Source organism: Diabrotica virgifera, chromosome 3 (assembly GCF_917563875.1).
Source record: "Diabrotica virgifera virgifera chromosome 3, PGI_DIABVI_V3a".
Lineage (NCBI taxonomy): Eukaryota > Metazoa > Arthropoda > Insecta > Coleoptera > Chrysomelidae > Diabrotica > Diabrotica virgifera.
In genome coordinates, this window is record NC_065445.1 from 263,843,178 (window position 1) to 263,858,740 (window position 15,563).

Consider the following 15,563-nt stretch of genomic DNA (forward strand, 5'->3'; position numbering starts at 1 on the left):
GAGCCAAGCCGTTTAGCAGTCGTTTACGTGTTTTATCCATTCACAAAAAATACTGGTAAAATAATTTTTCTTTATAATAATTTTACGAAAGAATGACTTGTCTTTATTGCAGTCCTGTATGAAAATGTGTGTTTGTTTACATTGTAAGTGAAAAAAAATGTTGATTAGTTTATAAGGTGGCATATAATTTATGGTCTCATATAATATTTTTCATTGAATCTCAATTTGCGCTAATTTTTTAGTCTAATACTAACTTTAATCTATTTATTTCAGGGTAGTAATGTCTGATAGCACTAGTAAAGGCAAATCATACAAAAAGTGCATCAAATGCGGTGCCGATGAAAGAAAAGCTACGTCGTATAAAAAATTCATTGTGTCTGATTCTTTAGCCAATCAAATAAACCAAGTTTTGAATCTAAATAGTGCACTCGGTGATTACATCTGCAAATCTTGTTATACAACGTTTCAATTTTTAAACCCAAAACCAAAGGAACAACAGGATTCATCGCAACAAGAACAATGTTCACAAAGTACACAAACTGATAGTCAAGGTTCAGGACCGATTACTTTGTCACAATCTTCTAGCAATGTCTCAGAGTTCGTACTTGAAGAGTATCCTAAAGAAGAAGAAGAGTGTATAGAATTGCCATTTCCTCGTCCTATTTCGACACATAAATATTGCTTCTTATGTGGAAAATCAACTATTATTGTCAATGTACCCTTTAATGCTTGCAAACAAGTCTTTACATCCAAGAAAATATTTATTCCTGATGGCAACCGGTGTTGTTCTACCCATTTAATAAAAAAACGCTTTTTTGAAGATGAAATAAATAATATTCAAGTATATACACATTATAGTTCAATTAAAAAATCAGACGTCATAAAGCTTCTTGAAAACTTGAGAGTTGATATAGACAAAGAACTAACAGACAAAATTGGCGAGTGCTCTCTATCCGAAGAGCGTTTACTTATTTTTACTGGCTTAACTTGGGAAAATATTATTATGCTACGTGATATGATGACGTCACTGAGAAATACGGAATCGAGAAATATAATTCAAGCATTGGTCGTATTTCTTTTTAAATTACGATCAGGAAACTCAAACAACACAATTGCAGCTGTACTTGGACTTGAGCGCCCTCAACAAGTATCGGATTTTTCTGCATCGATTTTAAGTTCTTTTGAGAAAGATGTTTTGCCATCTCGTTTTGGAATTCAAGCTGCTAATCGACAACATTTAATCGACCAAACCGCGCCGGTTGCCAAAATATTGTATGATATTCGGGGCGATCAGCTAGGTCTCGTATGTGATGGCACATATCTCCGTCACGAGAAAAGCAGTAATAATGAATATCAAAGAAAATCATACTCTGGACAAAAAAAAGCTCCTCTGTGTAAACCTTTTACAATTTGCACTACCAATGGCTACATCATAGACATACTCGGCCCGTACTATGCAACTGACAACGATGCTAAAATTCTTGAGAGTATTCTCAATGACCCAAATGGATTGATAACGCTTTTGCAGGAAGGAGATAAATTTTTTTTGGATAGAGGGTTCCGCGACGTTATACAAAAACTGTCAAACCTTCAATTTCAAGCACTGATGCCTGCATTAAAGGGAAAAAGGAAGCAACTCACAAGTATAGAAGCCAATGAGTCACGTATGGTTACAATGGTTCGTTGGGTTGTCGAAGCTGTACATGGTGTAATAAGCCAAAAGTATAAACTTCTGCATAATCAGTTCGATAACAAGATGATTCCCAACGCAGCTCTATATTGTAAGATAGCGGGTTTTTTGATAAACACATTTGGAAAGAGATACGTTTCCGAAGTTTCAAGTAAAAACGAAATAATTGCACAAATCAACAAAATAAAAAGTTTAGAGAATACGTTGCTTCAAGAATGTGAAGAAAATAGATGGGGTAGGCGGAACACTTTATTTCAACCACTCCAGTCCAATGATGTTTTAGATTTCCCCGAAATGACAGAACAAGATTTAATAACTTTCTTCACAGGTACATATCAACTGAAACAATCAATTTCATATTTGGCCGAGTTAATTACTGAAGATAATAAAGTGGATCTACAGTTCTTGAAAGAAACTGCAGACATAATTAAAATTCAAGTTCGTTCGAGACATATAAAGGCTAAAACATACAACTGTTACATTCACTATCAGCCTCATTCAATTGGTACCAGTGGAATCAAACGCCATTATTGCGATTGCGCAAATGGTGCCAGAACAATAGGATGTTGCTCACATGTAGCCGCTATCATCTACTACTTATCAAATGCAAGATATCTAGCTAAAATTGTAAATCCAGCAAAAATACTAACAAACATATTTGATTCCAATGTTATACCTGTTATAAATGAAGACAGTGATGAAGATTGAATGCAAAAACGATATTAAACTATTGCAACAGGGCCATTTCGCTCCCTACAAAAAATATAAGTAAGTACTTTTTTTAATGTTAGCAATGGAAAACTTTTTTCAACATAGGTTATTAAATTAAGTTAAAAATTTTAGATTACGAGGTCAAACAATTATTTCGACGTAACTCTCCAATGCTCAATCAATAGTGTCCAAATAGTGTTCCGTCATCATCTAGTATAACATATAACAATGTCCAAGTGGCTTGGTCCCGGCTAGGATTTGTAACAGTTTCTAGCATCGGCGTCGACTGTATATTCAATTTATGTATTATAATATTATGTATATTGTTGCACTTATGTAAATAACTTCAATAAATATCTTTTTTAAAATACTGTTATAACTAATACGTACTATTAAGTGGGTTCTATAATATTATTATAGAATGTATTCATTATGTATATCGTTTATAAATATACAGGGTGTTTCATTAATAATTAGAAATATTTTAATAGTAGATTCTTGGGCTCAAAAGATTAAGATCCAATAACCAAATACCCAAATCACTTAAATAAAATGTGGCTAGTTACAAGGTGTTTTATTAATCAATTAAAAAATTATATTTGTACCCAGTACTTTAAGATTATTTGACATATCCTTGTCATATTTGGCAGCAAGTGTAGGTACTATACACCCTACTAAATTATGTTAAACAAATGTTTCAGGCTACTACCAGAGGCGTACGACAGGGGAGAATGATTGGTTGACCCTTCCTAAATTCTACGTCACTGGCGGAATTGCTATTTTAGTGCAATTTTTCGATTCTCCAATACTTTGTATGAAAATAATATATTCTTAATTCGTAACGATAAAATCGTTAGTTTTCGAGATATCTGAAGTTAAAATGAAACGCAGAGTTTTTTTGAGTAATGCATTATATCCCTTCGGTTTTAACTTCAAAAATCTCTTAAACTAATGATTTTATCGTTAAGAATGAAGAATATATTATTTACATAGAAGGTATTGAACAATCTAAAAATTATGCTAAATGCGCAAAATTTTTTTTCTGATTTTTAATACTGGATTTTCTTCAAAAAATACCCGAAAAAAGCGAAAAAATGCGGTTTTTCATTTCTAAAGGTACGTTTCACCAATTTTAAAAATCTGAAAAATTTCAGGGTGAAAGATTGTGCAAAAATACACATTATAATTGATTTTCGTAAAAACGAGTGTCTTAGTTTTTTTTTCAGACTTATTTAAAAGTTTAAAATTGTTCTAAAAATTCGAATTTCCCGCCAAAAATTAAAAAAAAAATTTTTTCATATAGATCTTTTTTAAACTTACAAATTTTTTAAATAAAGTTTTTGGCTAGCTCTCGATGCGGCTGAGATAAAAAATAAAAACATAAAAAGCTTAATTAGGCTCTAGGGGGGTCACGTGACCACCTAGGGGGTTAAAAATTTCAGAAAGTGATATCCTCTATATGTGCTAAAAAGTGGCCTATATGGAATTCGAATCGGCTTGGGGGCACTTTTCACCATCTTACCCGGCTAGGCCCTTTCAAGAGAAATCCTCAGACAGGTCGATTACAAATTTTTAAATTAGGACTTTTTGGCATATATAATACTAGTGACGTCATCCATCTGAGCGTGATGACGTAATCGATAATTTTTTTAAATGAGAGTATGGGTTGTGTGATAGCTTAATTTGAAAGGTTATTGAATTTTCTATTCACTAATATAAACATTAACATAATCATTTATACAGGGTGTACAAAGATTTTTTTTATTAAATTAACTTTGATTAAATTTGACAAATAGAAGAAATTTTTTTTTGTACACCCTGTATAAATAATTATGTTAATGTTTATATTACTGAATAGATAATTAAATAACCTTTCAAATGAGCTATCACACAACCCCTACTCTTATTTAAAAAAATCATCGATTACGTCATCACGCCCAGATGGATGACGTCACTAGTATTATATATATGCCAAAAAGTCCTAATTCAAAAATAAAAATCGACCTGTCTGAGGATTTCTCTTGAAATTTGCCCATTATCGAGATAATGAATTTATGCAAACTCAAACGTCCTCATACTACAGTGTCGCACACGCTTGATTAGCAATTAAAAAAACAAAGGGGTTTTCGATATTTTATTGCAAAAAACTCTTCGGGATTTCATCAATCAATGTTTAAAGAATATCTACGTACCTTGGCAACATTGAAATTTTTAGATAAATGTCCGATTTAGGGTTAAAAATGGCCGATTTCTCAATTTTCAAAATTTTCAATCGCTCATATAACAAAAACTATTAACTTAAGAGAAAAATTACAAAAGACGTTTTCTGTTTGAAATGATTCAAAAAACCTAAAAAAATTTGCTCGATGCAAAAAGAATAATTTTAGGAAAAACCCATAATCTTTCCCTTCGCCTGGCAAGGTCTTATGCTCTTCAGAATCGCCTGTCATTGTACACATTTCTTCTAAACGACTTACTCAAACACATACTTAAATTTAAACCTTACAGGAGAAAGTTTATTTTACCCCCTAAATTTGCACTTTTCGATTCACCTGGTAGATACACGTGCACCACTGAGGCCTGCCAGGTCATGGTTTTTAGCCTTGGTGTGCTATGAATTATCACTAGAAAAATTTCTAGCCTTACAGGACGACCGTTAGTCGGAGGGATCACTAGCTCTTAGACTAATAATTAATATTTGTGACACAACACAAATGATGGCTGATAAAGCTGGCTGAAATAAAAATGAGACAACTAAATAGGGGTTGTGATATTAAATGCTGAGAAATGTTGTAAATGCAAAACTTCTTTATGAGTTTATAGGATATAGATGGATTCATCAACACAAATTTCAAAGACTGGTTGTTTTAAAAGCTTAGTCCAAATTTCTTTATTCTGTCCTTTTATGTTAAATAACATCTAAGGCAAGGAAAAACTAATGCAGTTGGAAAAAATATCTAAGCTATGTCTAAAGTGAGGTCGGATGAAGCTAAGTGTTGAGTAAAATTGTTGAGTATATGGGAAAAATTAAAATTGTGTTTATTTAAATAAATTAGAAGGTACACTACCTTTTAAGAAGAACTACCTCTTAAAATCTACCACATTTGCATACCTTAACCGGTTTTGGAGCAATAAATAAATCGTCAGTTTGTAAGACAAAATTCAACATCCCGTATCTCGGTAACGAATTTTCTCACGAGGAATTACCCTTTAAAGTATGTCGCACTTATTTAGAGACACCCTGTACTGATGAAGAACATGGCTAGATGTTAAATTACCTAACTTTTTTATTATCCAACATATGTGAATAAGTCAAAAAATAGAACGTTAAGAAAACCTCATAGTTGGGTTTTAATTTTAGTATTTTATAGATGTTAGAATATTCCACTGGGTGTTGCGAACTTTGAGAAAAACACAGTTTGATCCGTCCACGCGGTATACAACGAAAATTTACCTGTTTAGCAACAATATTACTACAGTGATATTGTTAAAGAATAAGGCCAAAACATATTATTAAAAAAATCACTTAAATCGGACGGCAGGTTTAGAAAATTGGAGACATTAAAAATGACTCATTTTGTGGGGTGCCCGTTTTCTCTGACGTGCAGTGTATATGTAGATACATACTATTAATATACTTATTAGATATACATACATAATATAACAGCTTTTTACAGCATTATATTTTCAATATGCGTTTGACATTTTCATTTTGGTTAAACAAAAACCTCACAACTGTATGATTTAAAAATGTCGTTTCACTTTTAGCTATTTCGTGACAAAAAAAAGCGGTAAAATAGAATATTCGTTGCAGCTTTTACAAATGCTGCGTTAGAATTAATTACATTTCCTGGACAATAACAATCATGTCAGTTTGAGCGATCACCTGTCTGGATGATACCTCCTCCTCCTCTGCTACGAGTAAAGGCCCTTCCCCCGGAAATTTAAACTGCACGTTTGTTTTCATAGTTTTCCATCAATCTTACAAATGGTTAAAAATTCTGACTATGTTGAACAAACCATTGTGTACTCGAAAAATTTTAATCTATTCATTTGTTGTCTGCACAGTGACAGATTTTTCAATAACGCGGGCTTGTAGATTTTAATTTTATTTGGATAACAACGTTTTTTGTTCTTCATTCGTATAACCTTTTGTTATACAAATTTTTAATATGTATGTACATTGTACATACTGTTACAAGTGAAAGATAGTTGTGCTTAACATATTAAAAGCATTTCAATGCAATTATAATCTATTATGTGTCCCAAAAGTAGCGGAATGGTCGAATATTTCGCGAAATGAACATCGGATCGAAAAACTGAAAAATACGTGTTCAATAATTTAAAAAATCTATCGAATGACACCAAACACGACCCCCTCTACTCCCTGAAGGTGGGGTGAGGGGTAATTTTAAAATCTTAAATGGAAACCCCCAATTTTTATCGGAGATTTGGATTCCTTACGTAAAAGTGAGCAACTTTAATTCGAGAGATTTTTTCGAATTATGGATAGATGGCGCTGTAATCTGAAAAAACGGTTTATCGTGATAATACCATAGGTAAATTATAGAAAGGATCTAATTTCTTGAGAAATTCACTTTCAAATGAAAAAGAAAAAAAAACGTGTTTAATTTGTTTTAACAACCTATCGAATGCCACCAAACACGACCACCTACTCCACACTTTAAAGCTGGGGTGGGGGATAACTCTAAACTCTTAAAAATAGGAACCCCCATTTTTTATTGCAGTTTTGTATTGCTCACGAAATAATAAGAAACATTTATACTCTGGGCTAATTAGCAAAATTCATGGAAAAGTTATTTACCAGCAATGTTATTGCTGGAATCGAATTATAAGATCCTATATATTAATAATATAGGTATGCAAAGTCCGCAGATAGTGTGCTACTTTTTTTATAAACAAAATGGCGCCGACAAATCGTATTTTTTCAATTATTGCTCTATAACTCCGAAGATTTTAACTTTACAACAAAAACACCCAAATAAAAATTCACCGCAATTAAATTCTGCATAGAGATATGTTTTTCACGATTTGCTCCGACGAAACTTTTCCTCGGAAAATGTTGGTTTTCCTAACAAAAACTATAATTTTCAAATAAAGTTTTAGGTAAGTAATTATTAATCAATAATTAAATAACTTAGTGACATCAAAGATTTCTTGGTATAGATTGTAATTCCAGAAGCTGGTGAAAATTAAACGAATATTTTAGCAACAATTCAATTGTTAATTAACAATTTACGATCGCAATAATAACCAAAATAATCATGATACATTGATCAAACTTATAAAGATTATAAAGATGAGATGCTTGTTTAATATTTTATCGACAAAATATAAATTTTTCTTTTTTTTTGCATAATCTTTAAATTTTGAAAAAAAAATAGTTATAATACGTTGGTCTAATTAGTAAAGTACAAAGAAAGGTTATTTACCAGCAATTTTATTGCTTTAATCGAATAATAAGATCCTATACCGGGTGGTGAATCGGAAAACGGGCCATAGGATACTCAATGTAAAATTCTAAACTGTTGAATTTCTGCTTCCCTAATTATGTTACATCAAAAATCATCGGAAGTTATTTGTAGAGGATTGAAATCTGTATTAGAAACAGAAGTTACAATTGTTCTACGATTTAAACACATTCCAAAATTTTGAAAAATATAATGTATTTACCGCAGTAGGTATGTGTGGGCATGTTAGGCCACACGTTATTATTTAACTGACAGTGAGCACATTATTGACTGAAGAAGATATCTTTATTATTAATACTTCTCCTTAACTAAAGGTATCTTATCAACTTTATTGTGTTTTAAACAGTAATTGATAAAATAAATAAAAAAATTGACAGTTCAAATTGTTAATATAATAAATTTATTGTCAACAAATGCAACCTTATACACATTATGGTATTGCGTGTGGCCTAACTTTGGCGTATTACTCTGAAAAATGTATTATATTTTTACAAAATTTTGAATAATTATTGTTCGTAGAACAATATTAACAGTTTTTTTCAATACAGATTTCAATTCTCTACAAATAGTTTCTTATGACTTTTGATGTAAAATAATTAGGGAAGCAGGAATTCAACAGTTTAGAATTTTACATTGAGTTTCCTATGGCCCGCTTTCCAATTCACCACCCGGTATATTATTAATATAGGTATGCAAAGTCCACAGATAGTGTGCTACTTTTTTTATAAACAAAATGGCGCCGACAAATCGTATTTTTTTCAATTATTGCTCTATAACTCCGAAGATTTTAACTTTACACCAAAAATACTCAAATAAAAATTCACCCCAATTTAATTCTACATAGAGGCATGTTTTTCCCGATTTGCTCCGACGAAAATTTACCCCGGAAAATGTGGGTTTTCCCAACAAAATCTCGAATTTTCCAATAAATTTTTTGGGCCAGTAATTATTTATCAATAATTATATAACTTGGTGAAATAAAAGCTTTCTTGGTATAGATTATAAATTCAGAAGCCGGTTAAAATGAAACGAATATTTTAGCAACAATTCAATTGTTAATTAACAATTTACAGTCGCAATAACAACCAAAATAATCATGAGACATTGATCAAACTTAGAAAGATTATAAAGGTGTGATGCCTATTTAATATTTTGTCGACAAAATATAAATTTTTCATTTTTTTGCATAATCTTTAAATGCTTAAAAAATTGTTATAAACAAATTAACATTTCTAAAATTGTTTATTATATTCTAATTTTAAAAAATACTTAAAATGCGTATTTCATAGGTCTTGAAAATGAATGATTTAAAAAATTTTTCCAACTATTTGCAAAAAAGTTAGGAAACAGCAAAATAAATATACGATATCTCCATTGTTTATAATTTGTTTTAATTGTTTCAAAGCTTAAAAGTGAGTCTATGGTACAGTCTAATTACTCACAAAGAATGTCAAAAATTACTGCAATGGTTATATTTTAATCAAAGATTAAAAATACTTTTCTTTGTAATTTTTAGCGCGAAAGTAGGCTTGATACAGAGCCGGAGATAAAATGTTCACTCGAAGCGACTGACACGCTTAAACTCGCGCGAGTTGTGTATGTGGGCGGGTAGCTACGGTACTGTATTATTTTACTTTCGCGCGTGTAAATTACAAAAAAATATATTTATAATCTTTAATTAAAATATAACCATCAAGCTGATAATCGATATTGTTTTATAAATAATTAGCTTGTACTTTAAGATCACTTTTACGCTTTGAAAGAATTAAAAAAAATTATTAACACCGTAGTAATCGTATGTTTACTTTGCTGTTTCATAACTTTTTTGCAAATGGTTGCAAAAAAGTTTTAAAGCATTCATTTTCAAGATATTTGAAATGCGCATTTTAGCTATTTTTTAAAATTATAATATAATAAAAGCTTTCTGAGAAACGTTAATTTGTTTATAACTATTTTTTTTAAACATTTAAGGATTATGCAATAAAATAAAAAATTTATATTTTGTCGACAAAATGTTAAATAGGCATCTCATCTTTATAAGATTTCAAAGGTTGATCAGTGTATCATAATTATTTTGGTTATTATGGCGACCGTAAATTATTAATTAACAATTGAATTGTTGCTAAAATATTCGTTAAATTTTCATCAGCTTCTGGAACTATAATCTAAACCAAGAAGGCTTTTAAGTCACCAAATTATTTAATTATTGGTAAATAATTACTTATCTAAAACTTTATTTGAAAATTAAAGATTTTGTTGGGAAAACCCGCATTTTCCTAGGAAAATTTTCATCGGAGCAGATCGGGAAAAACACGTCTCTATGCAGAATTTAATCGCGGTGAATTTTTATTTGAGTGTTTTTGTTGTAAAGTTAAAATCTTCGGAGTTCTAGAGCAATAATTGAAAAAAACACGATTTTCGGGCGCCATTTTGTTTATAAAAAAAAGTAGCACACTATCTGAGGACTTTGCATACCTATATTATTAATATATAGGATCTTATAATTCGATTCCAGCAATAAAATTGCTGGTAAATAACTTTTCCCAAAAATGGCCTATTCTCCGATAATCAGCCCAGACTATTATTCGAAACATTTTTTAGAATTGTTGATAGATGGAGCTAATGAATCGTATTATAGCGCCGATTATAGCGCCATTTGTCAACAATTCAAAAAATGCATCGAGTTGTATTTTCCGCTAAGGTCTTCATGTCATTCCATGGCTTTCCTTGACCTCTTACCTCGTCCATGATTGATTTTCTCCAAATTTGTGCTGGGCTTTTTCTTTTTACGTGAGGATTCCACTCTAGGGTAGGTTTTGCAATACTCAAGCTATTTTGTCGAAGTGTGTAGCCAATCCAACCCCAGTTTCTGGACTTTATTTCATTTTCTACCCTCTTTTGTTGGGTCAGGTTTAGCAAATCTTGGTTTCTGATGATGATAGACTAGAAAATACGAACAATTCTTCGTAGGTATTTGTTGACAAAGACAGGTATTTCATATTTGTAGAGTAGAAGAGACATGACATTTGACTGGAATATTTGGATCTTTGTCGTTGTAGCTCGACGACTTAATACAGAGCAAAATATTTGTGAAGTCACAACAGTTTAGCTTTTAAAATACTCTAAAAATAATATCAAGAATAAAAATATGAAATAGTCAAGGACAAAGAAGCAGGAATTTGCTCTGTTAAAGTTGGAGAGTCTAAGACAAGCAAAGAACAAAAGCATATTAAAGCATTTACAGAAAAGCAAATAAAAGAAAGCTGTCAGTGCAGAATATAAAAATGTAGTTAAAGCAGGGAAAACTTAAGAAAGCAAAAGAGGAATATAAACAACAAATAAGGGAAAGTATACCGGTCACTAGAGATTTGGAAAACAAAAATATCGACTAAATAAATCAGCTGTTAACCGATACATTAGCAAAGGCGGGAAAAGAGGTAGCACAAACAAGGATAAAAAAGGAAAACTATATTTACCAGGAAACAAAAAACCTCATGAGCAAAAGAAAAACATTAATAGAGCAAGATAAGAGAAACACAGCAGATTACAAAGAGGTAAACAAAGCTATCAGAAGGAACATTAAGGAAAGTCAAAGGAGAGTACAGGAAGAAAAAATAGAAAAAACTATTGAACATAATAAAAATATGAAGTGCTTAAAACCACAGCTTGGAAGTATACAGATTAATAGTGTAAAGAACAAAGAAGGCATAGAGACCAATAATATAGAAGAAATTATACAGATAACACAAGAATATTATAAAAACCTGTACAATACAAAACAGAAACCAACACAAGAAATCCTTAAGCAACTACAAATAAAAATAAAAAATGTCAATTCCGACTTACAACCAGAAATCAGTAAGAATGAGAAAGAAAGAGCACTTAAGGAGATAAAGAATAATAAATCGCCAGGAAAAGACGGGATAACTGTAGAAATGCTAAAAAATGGTGAGAAAACAACTAGAGACGTTTTGTACATACTTATGAATAAAATTTTAATGATAAAACAAATACCCAACACTTGGAACGAAGCAGTAACACTGTTACTATTTAAGAAAGGAGATAAAAAGGATCTAAAGAATTACAGACCCATAACTTTACTAAATGTGATGTACAAACTATTAATCAAGATAACAAACAGATTAACAACTAAATTAGATGGATACCAGACAAGAGAACAAGCCGGATTTAGAAAAAACTTCAGTACAAGTGACCACCTTTTAACGATGAAGATATTAATCGAAAAAGCTAACGAATATCATATCCCACTATACATGGCATTTATTGACTTCGAAAAAGCATTTGATAGTGTGGAACACTGGGCAGTAAAGAATTCCCTACAAAACAGCAGAATAGACTACAGATATACCGACTTAATTACAAATATATATATAATAAGGCAACAGCAACTATTAACCTAATGAAACAAACGGAGCCTATTAAAATAAACCGAGGAGTAAAACAAGTAGATACCATCTCGCCCAAGCTATTCAACCAAGCTCTAGAAGATGTGTTCAAACAACTACACTGGGATGGCTTGGGTATAAACATAAACGGGCAATATCTGAATCACTTACGATATGCTGATGATATTGTATTAATAACAGAAAGAAGTGAAGAACTACAAAGAATGATGGAAGAACTAGATAGAGAATCGACAAAGATAGGACTGAAGATGAATTATAGTAAAACAAAAACCATGACCAATCAACAAGAAGAACTAATAATTACAGTGGCACACCCAAAAATAGGACAAGTAAAAGAGTATATATATCTAGGATAAATCACTAGATTAAATAAAGGAAATCGGACTGAAGAAATAAAGAGAAGAATAAGATTGGCCTGGGCATCATTCGGAAAACTGTCTTATATTCTAAAGAACAGAAAATACCCGCAATATCTAAAAACAAGAGTCTTCAATCAATGTATACTCCCTGTTCTAATATATGGCTCTCAGACATGGACGTTTACAAAAAAAATATGGAAAAAATAGCAAAGACAGAAAGATCCATGGAAAGACAAATGCTGAACATTAAACTATCAGACAGAAAAAGAAACCAATGGATCCGTAACAAAACAAAAGTGAAGGATGTCTCAACCCAAGTAGCAAAGCTTAAATGAAAGTTCGCCGGACACACCCTACGGCAGAAGGATGAAAGGTGAACTAAGACGATTATACATTGGAGACCGTGGAACCACAAACGAAAAAGGGGAAGGTCACAAATGCGATGGTCAGATGACCTGAAGAAGCACACTGGGTCAAAATGAATGCAAATTGCCCAATATAGAGAGGCATGGAAGAAGGAAGAGGATTCCTATATCCAAGGATGGATGTTTAGGGCTGATTAGACAGATAGATAGTTAAAGCAGGACAAAAGCCGCACAGGCTTGTAGCGCCAATACAAGATTCGCGATTAAAACTGAATGTAGAGGGCAGGTCGAATGCAGTATAAATGGTATATAAACAAACATTCAATTGAGGAAGAGAAAAATACCGATTTGATTTAAAATATTTTAATGTACTCATAATGCTGAAATTTACTAAAAAATTCATAATAGTAACCAAATTCCATTCACATCGACAATTTTCTGGTTTGGTTATACCACTTATGTGGTTTAAATTTATTCCACCAGAGGCAAGATACTTTGTTTTCAATCGCGAATAGGAAGATGAAGTTATGATTTAAACACAAAACAAAATTGAAGTTAAAATACTCAAAAATCTATATGCTCGTTTATTATGATTAATCTGTTATTACTTACAAAACTTGATACACATAAAAGCTGTTATGTTAACAATCAATATTATAGTCAAATGGTGCACAAGATTTTTTAACAGTATAGACAACAATCATATATTTAGAAATTCACTTATAGACACATAAAATAGGATAAAATTACCCAAAAACTTTTTTGCATCGCTTGAGTTTACACTAAACTTCGAAAACACAGTTTTTACTTCACACGAGCCATCTACACCTTTGGAACAGTAGCTGGAGGAGTAGGTAAACTTTCGGAAGGTAAGTTTTCAGCAGGCAGTCCAGCAGGTAAGCCCCCAGTGGGAAGGCTTCCAGCAGGAAGACCTCCTGCAGGAAGACCTCCTGCAGGAAGACCTCCTGCAGGAAGACCTCCTGCAGGGAGACCTCCAGCAGGAACACCTCCGGCAGGGAGACCTCCAGTTGGAAGGCCAGCAGGTAAGCCTCCTGCTGGTAATGGCAGTTTTCCTAAGGGCAATTTTGAAGTTAGTTTCGAAAGAAATCCACCTTTCTTTGGCTTCGCAGCTGCAGCTTCTGGTTGAGCACTAGTAGCACCGGATTGATCGGTACCATCTCCTAATAATGCTACTTTCCTGACATCTTCGCTAGCTCCACTGCTGATGTTGTTGTACTGCATTGCATCTGTAATGTTGTTTGTTGTACTGTAGGTCTTCCGTGATGCAGCTTCATTACGAGCCTTTAATGCTTCTTCTTTTAACGTTTGTATATTACCTGTAAGTAACTTTGCGATATGGTCTTGATGTTTTGACGATTTTTCCATTTCTGCCATCACTCGTTTGTTAGCTTTAATTTCACATTTAGCCACAGTCAATTCACAGTTTAGTAGAAGGAAACGAATGTCTTCACAAGGAGTTTGTGTAGTCATTTCAATAGATCCACTTTTATTCGCTAGAAAATCTGCAAGTTCGTTACTAATTTTGATATTGTCAGACACTTTTTTGTTTATTATTATGGAAACTAGATCACTTTTTGAAAGATTGAGTAACTCTATTTCGATTGTAGACATTTTAAATAAATCACTGTTACTGTTTATACGAATCAACTAACAAAATGTACGCAGATTAATTTCTTATGGTTGATTGCAGACCTATTTAATCTTTAAGCGATAAATCGATATGAATTTTGATAAATTAATCAAGTGACGTCGATTTGTTGATATGCTGCTTATAGGATCAAACAGGCTGTTCCAACTGTTAATTATCTTCTATTTTCGATTTGTTGTATTTAAGTTCTATAAATAGTACAAACATATTATATGGAACCACACAGCCGTATTTTTTATTTATATTTCTATCGCATCATGGTTATTAACAAAATATCGATTTACATTGTATTGTACATATTTACATTTAAGCCGAATTATTTAATTAATTTACAATTGGTAAAGGATATAAGTTTCTTCAAGCAAATTTTATAAAAGTATCTATAGGCGAGGCAATGGAGCACTAAAATGGTTGCAGATGGATGGATCTCACCAGAAACGATATCTCAATTGTCCCATTCCTACATCAAGGGTTGCACCCGCTGAGGGCAATCGCATCATCGTCATAAGCGCCAACTCTTTGATATATATGTCTAGAGGGGCGATGCCAATGAGCAACTCCATTGCAGCAGTTGGGGTTGTTTTCATGGCACCTGTTATATTTGGGCAAGCCATCCACTGAATATGGTTTAATTTGTTGATCGCTGTTGCCTGTAGCACTTTTGGTATCCAAGCAATAGCTCCGTAAGTCAGTATTGACCTAATGACAGTAGTGTAGATCCAGGAGATCACTCTGGGCGGCGAAAGGCCCAAGTGCGTCCGACCGTTCGCCGGCACTATTCATAGGCAATATATTGTATTTCACCTTTTCAGAGAAGTTTAGACTGCAGTTTAGAATCCTTGGGGGTATT

At 32.4% G+C, this 15,563-nt stretch overlaps 2 protein-coding genes across 2 annotated transcripts; one reads left to right on the forward strand and one right to left on the reverse strand.

The window, feature by feature from the left end:
• The first annotated feature begins 1,943 nt into the window (after window positions 1-1,943).
• On the forward strand, window positions 1,944-2,621 carry LOC126882412 (uncharacterized). Its single transcript, XM_050647357.1, has 2 exons — window positions 1,944-2,458; window positions 2,534-2,621. Exon 1 carries the CDS (start codon window positions 1,985-1,987, stop codon window positions 2,396-2,398), a length of 414 nt encoding a protein of 137 aa, XP_050503314.1. The 5' UTR covers window positions 1,944-1,984; the 3' UTR covers window positions 2,399-2,458; window positions 2,534-2,621.
• Window positions 2,622-13,397: 10,776 nt separating this feature from the next.
• LOC126882413 (uncharacterized) lies at window positions 13,398-14,754 on the reverse strand. The gene is made up of 2 exons (XM_050647358.1): window positions 14,007-14,754; window positions 13,398-13,976 (listed from the first exon to the last, which is right to left on the reverse strand). Exons 1-2 carry the CDS (start codon window positions 14,674-14,676, stop codon window positions 13,867-13,869), a joined length of 780 nt encoding a protein of 259 aa, XP_050503315.1. The 5' UTR covers window positions 14,677-14,754; the 3' UTR covers window positions 13,398-13,866.
• Between the last annotated feature and the right edge of the window lie 809 nt (window positions 14,755-15,563).

Coding starts and splice junctions, on each gene's coding strand:
- LOC126882412 (XM_050647357.1), top strand. CDS start 1,985: ATGACAGAACAAGATTTAATAACTTTCTTCACAGGTACATATCAACTG.
- LOC126882413 (XM_050647358.1), bottom strand. CDS start 14,676: ATGTCTACAATCGAAATAGAGTTACTCAATCTTTCAAAAAGTGATCTA. Junction 13,977..14,006: donor AGGAGGTCTTCCTGCAGGAG/GTCTTCCTGCAG, acceptor TTCCTGCAGGAG/GTCTTCCTGCTGGAAGCCTT.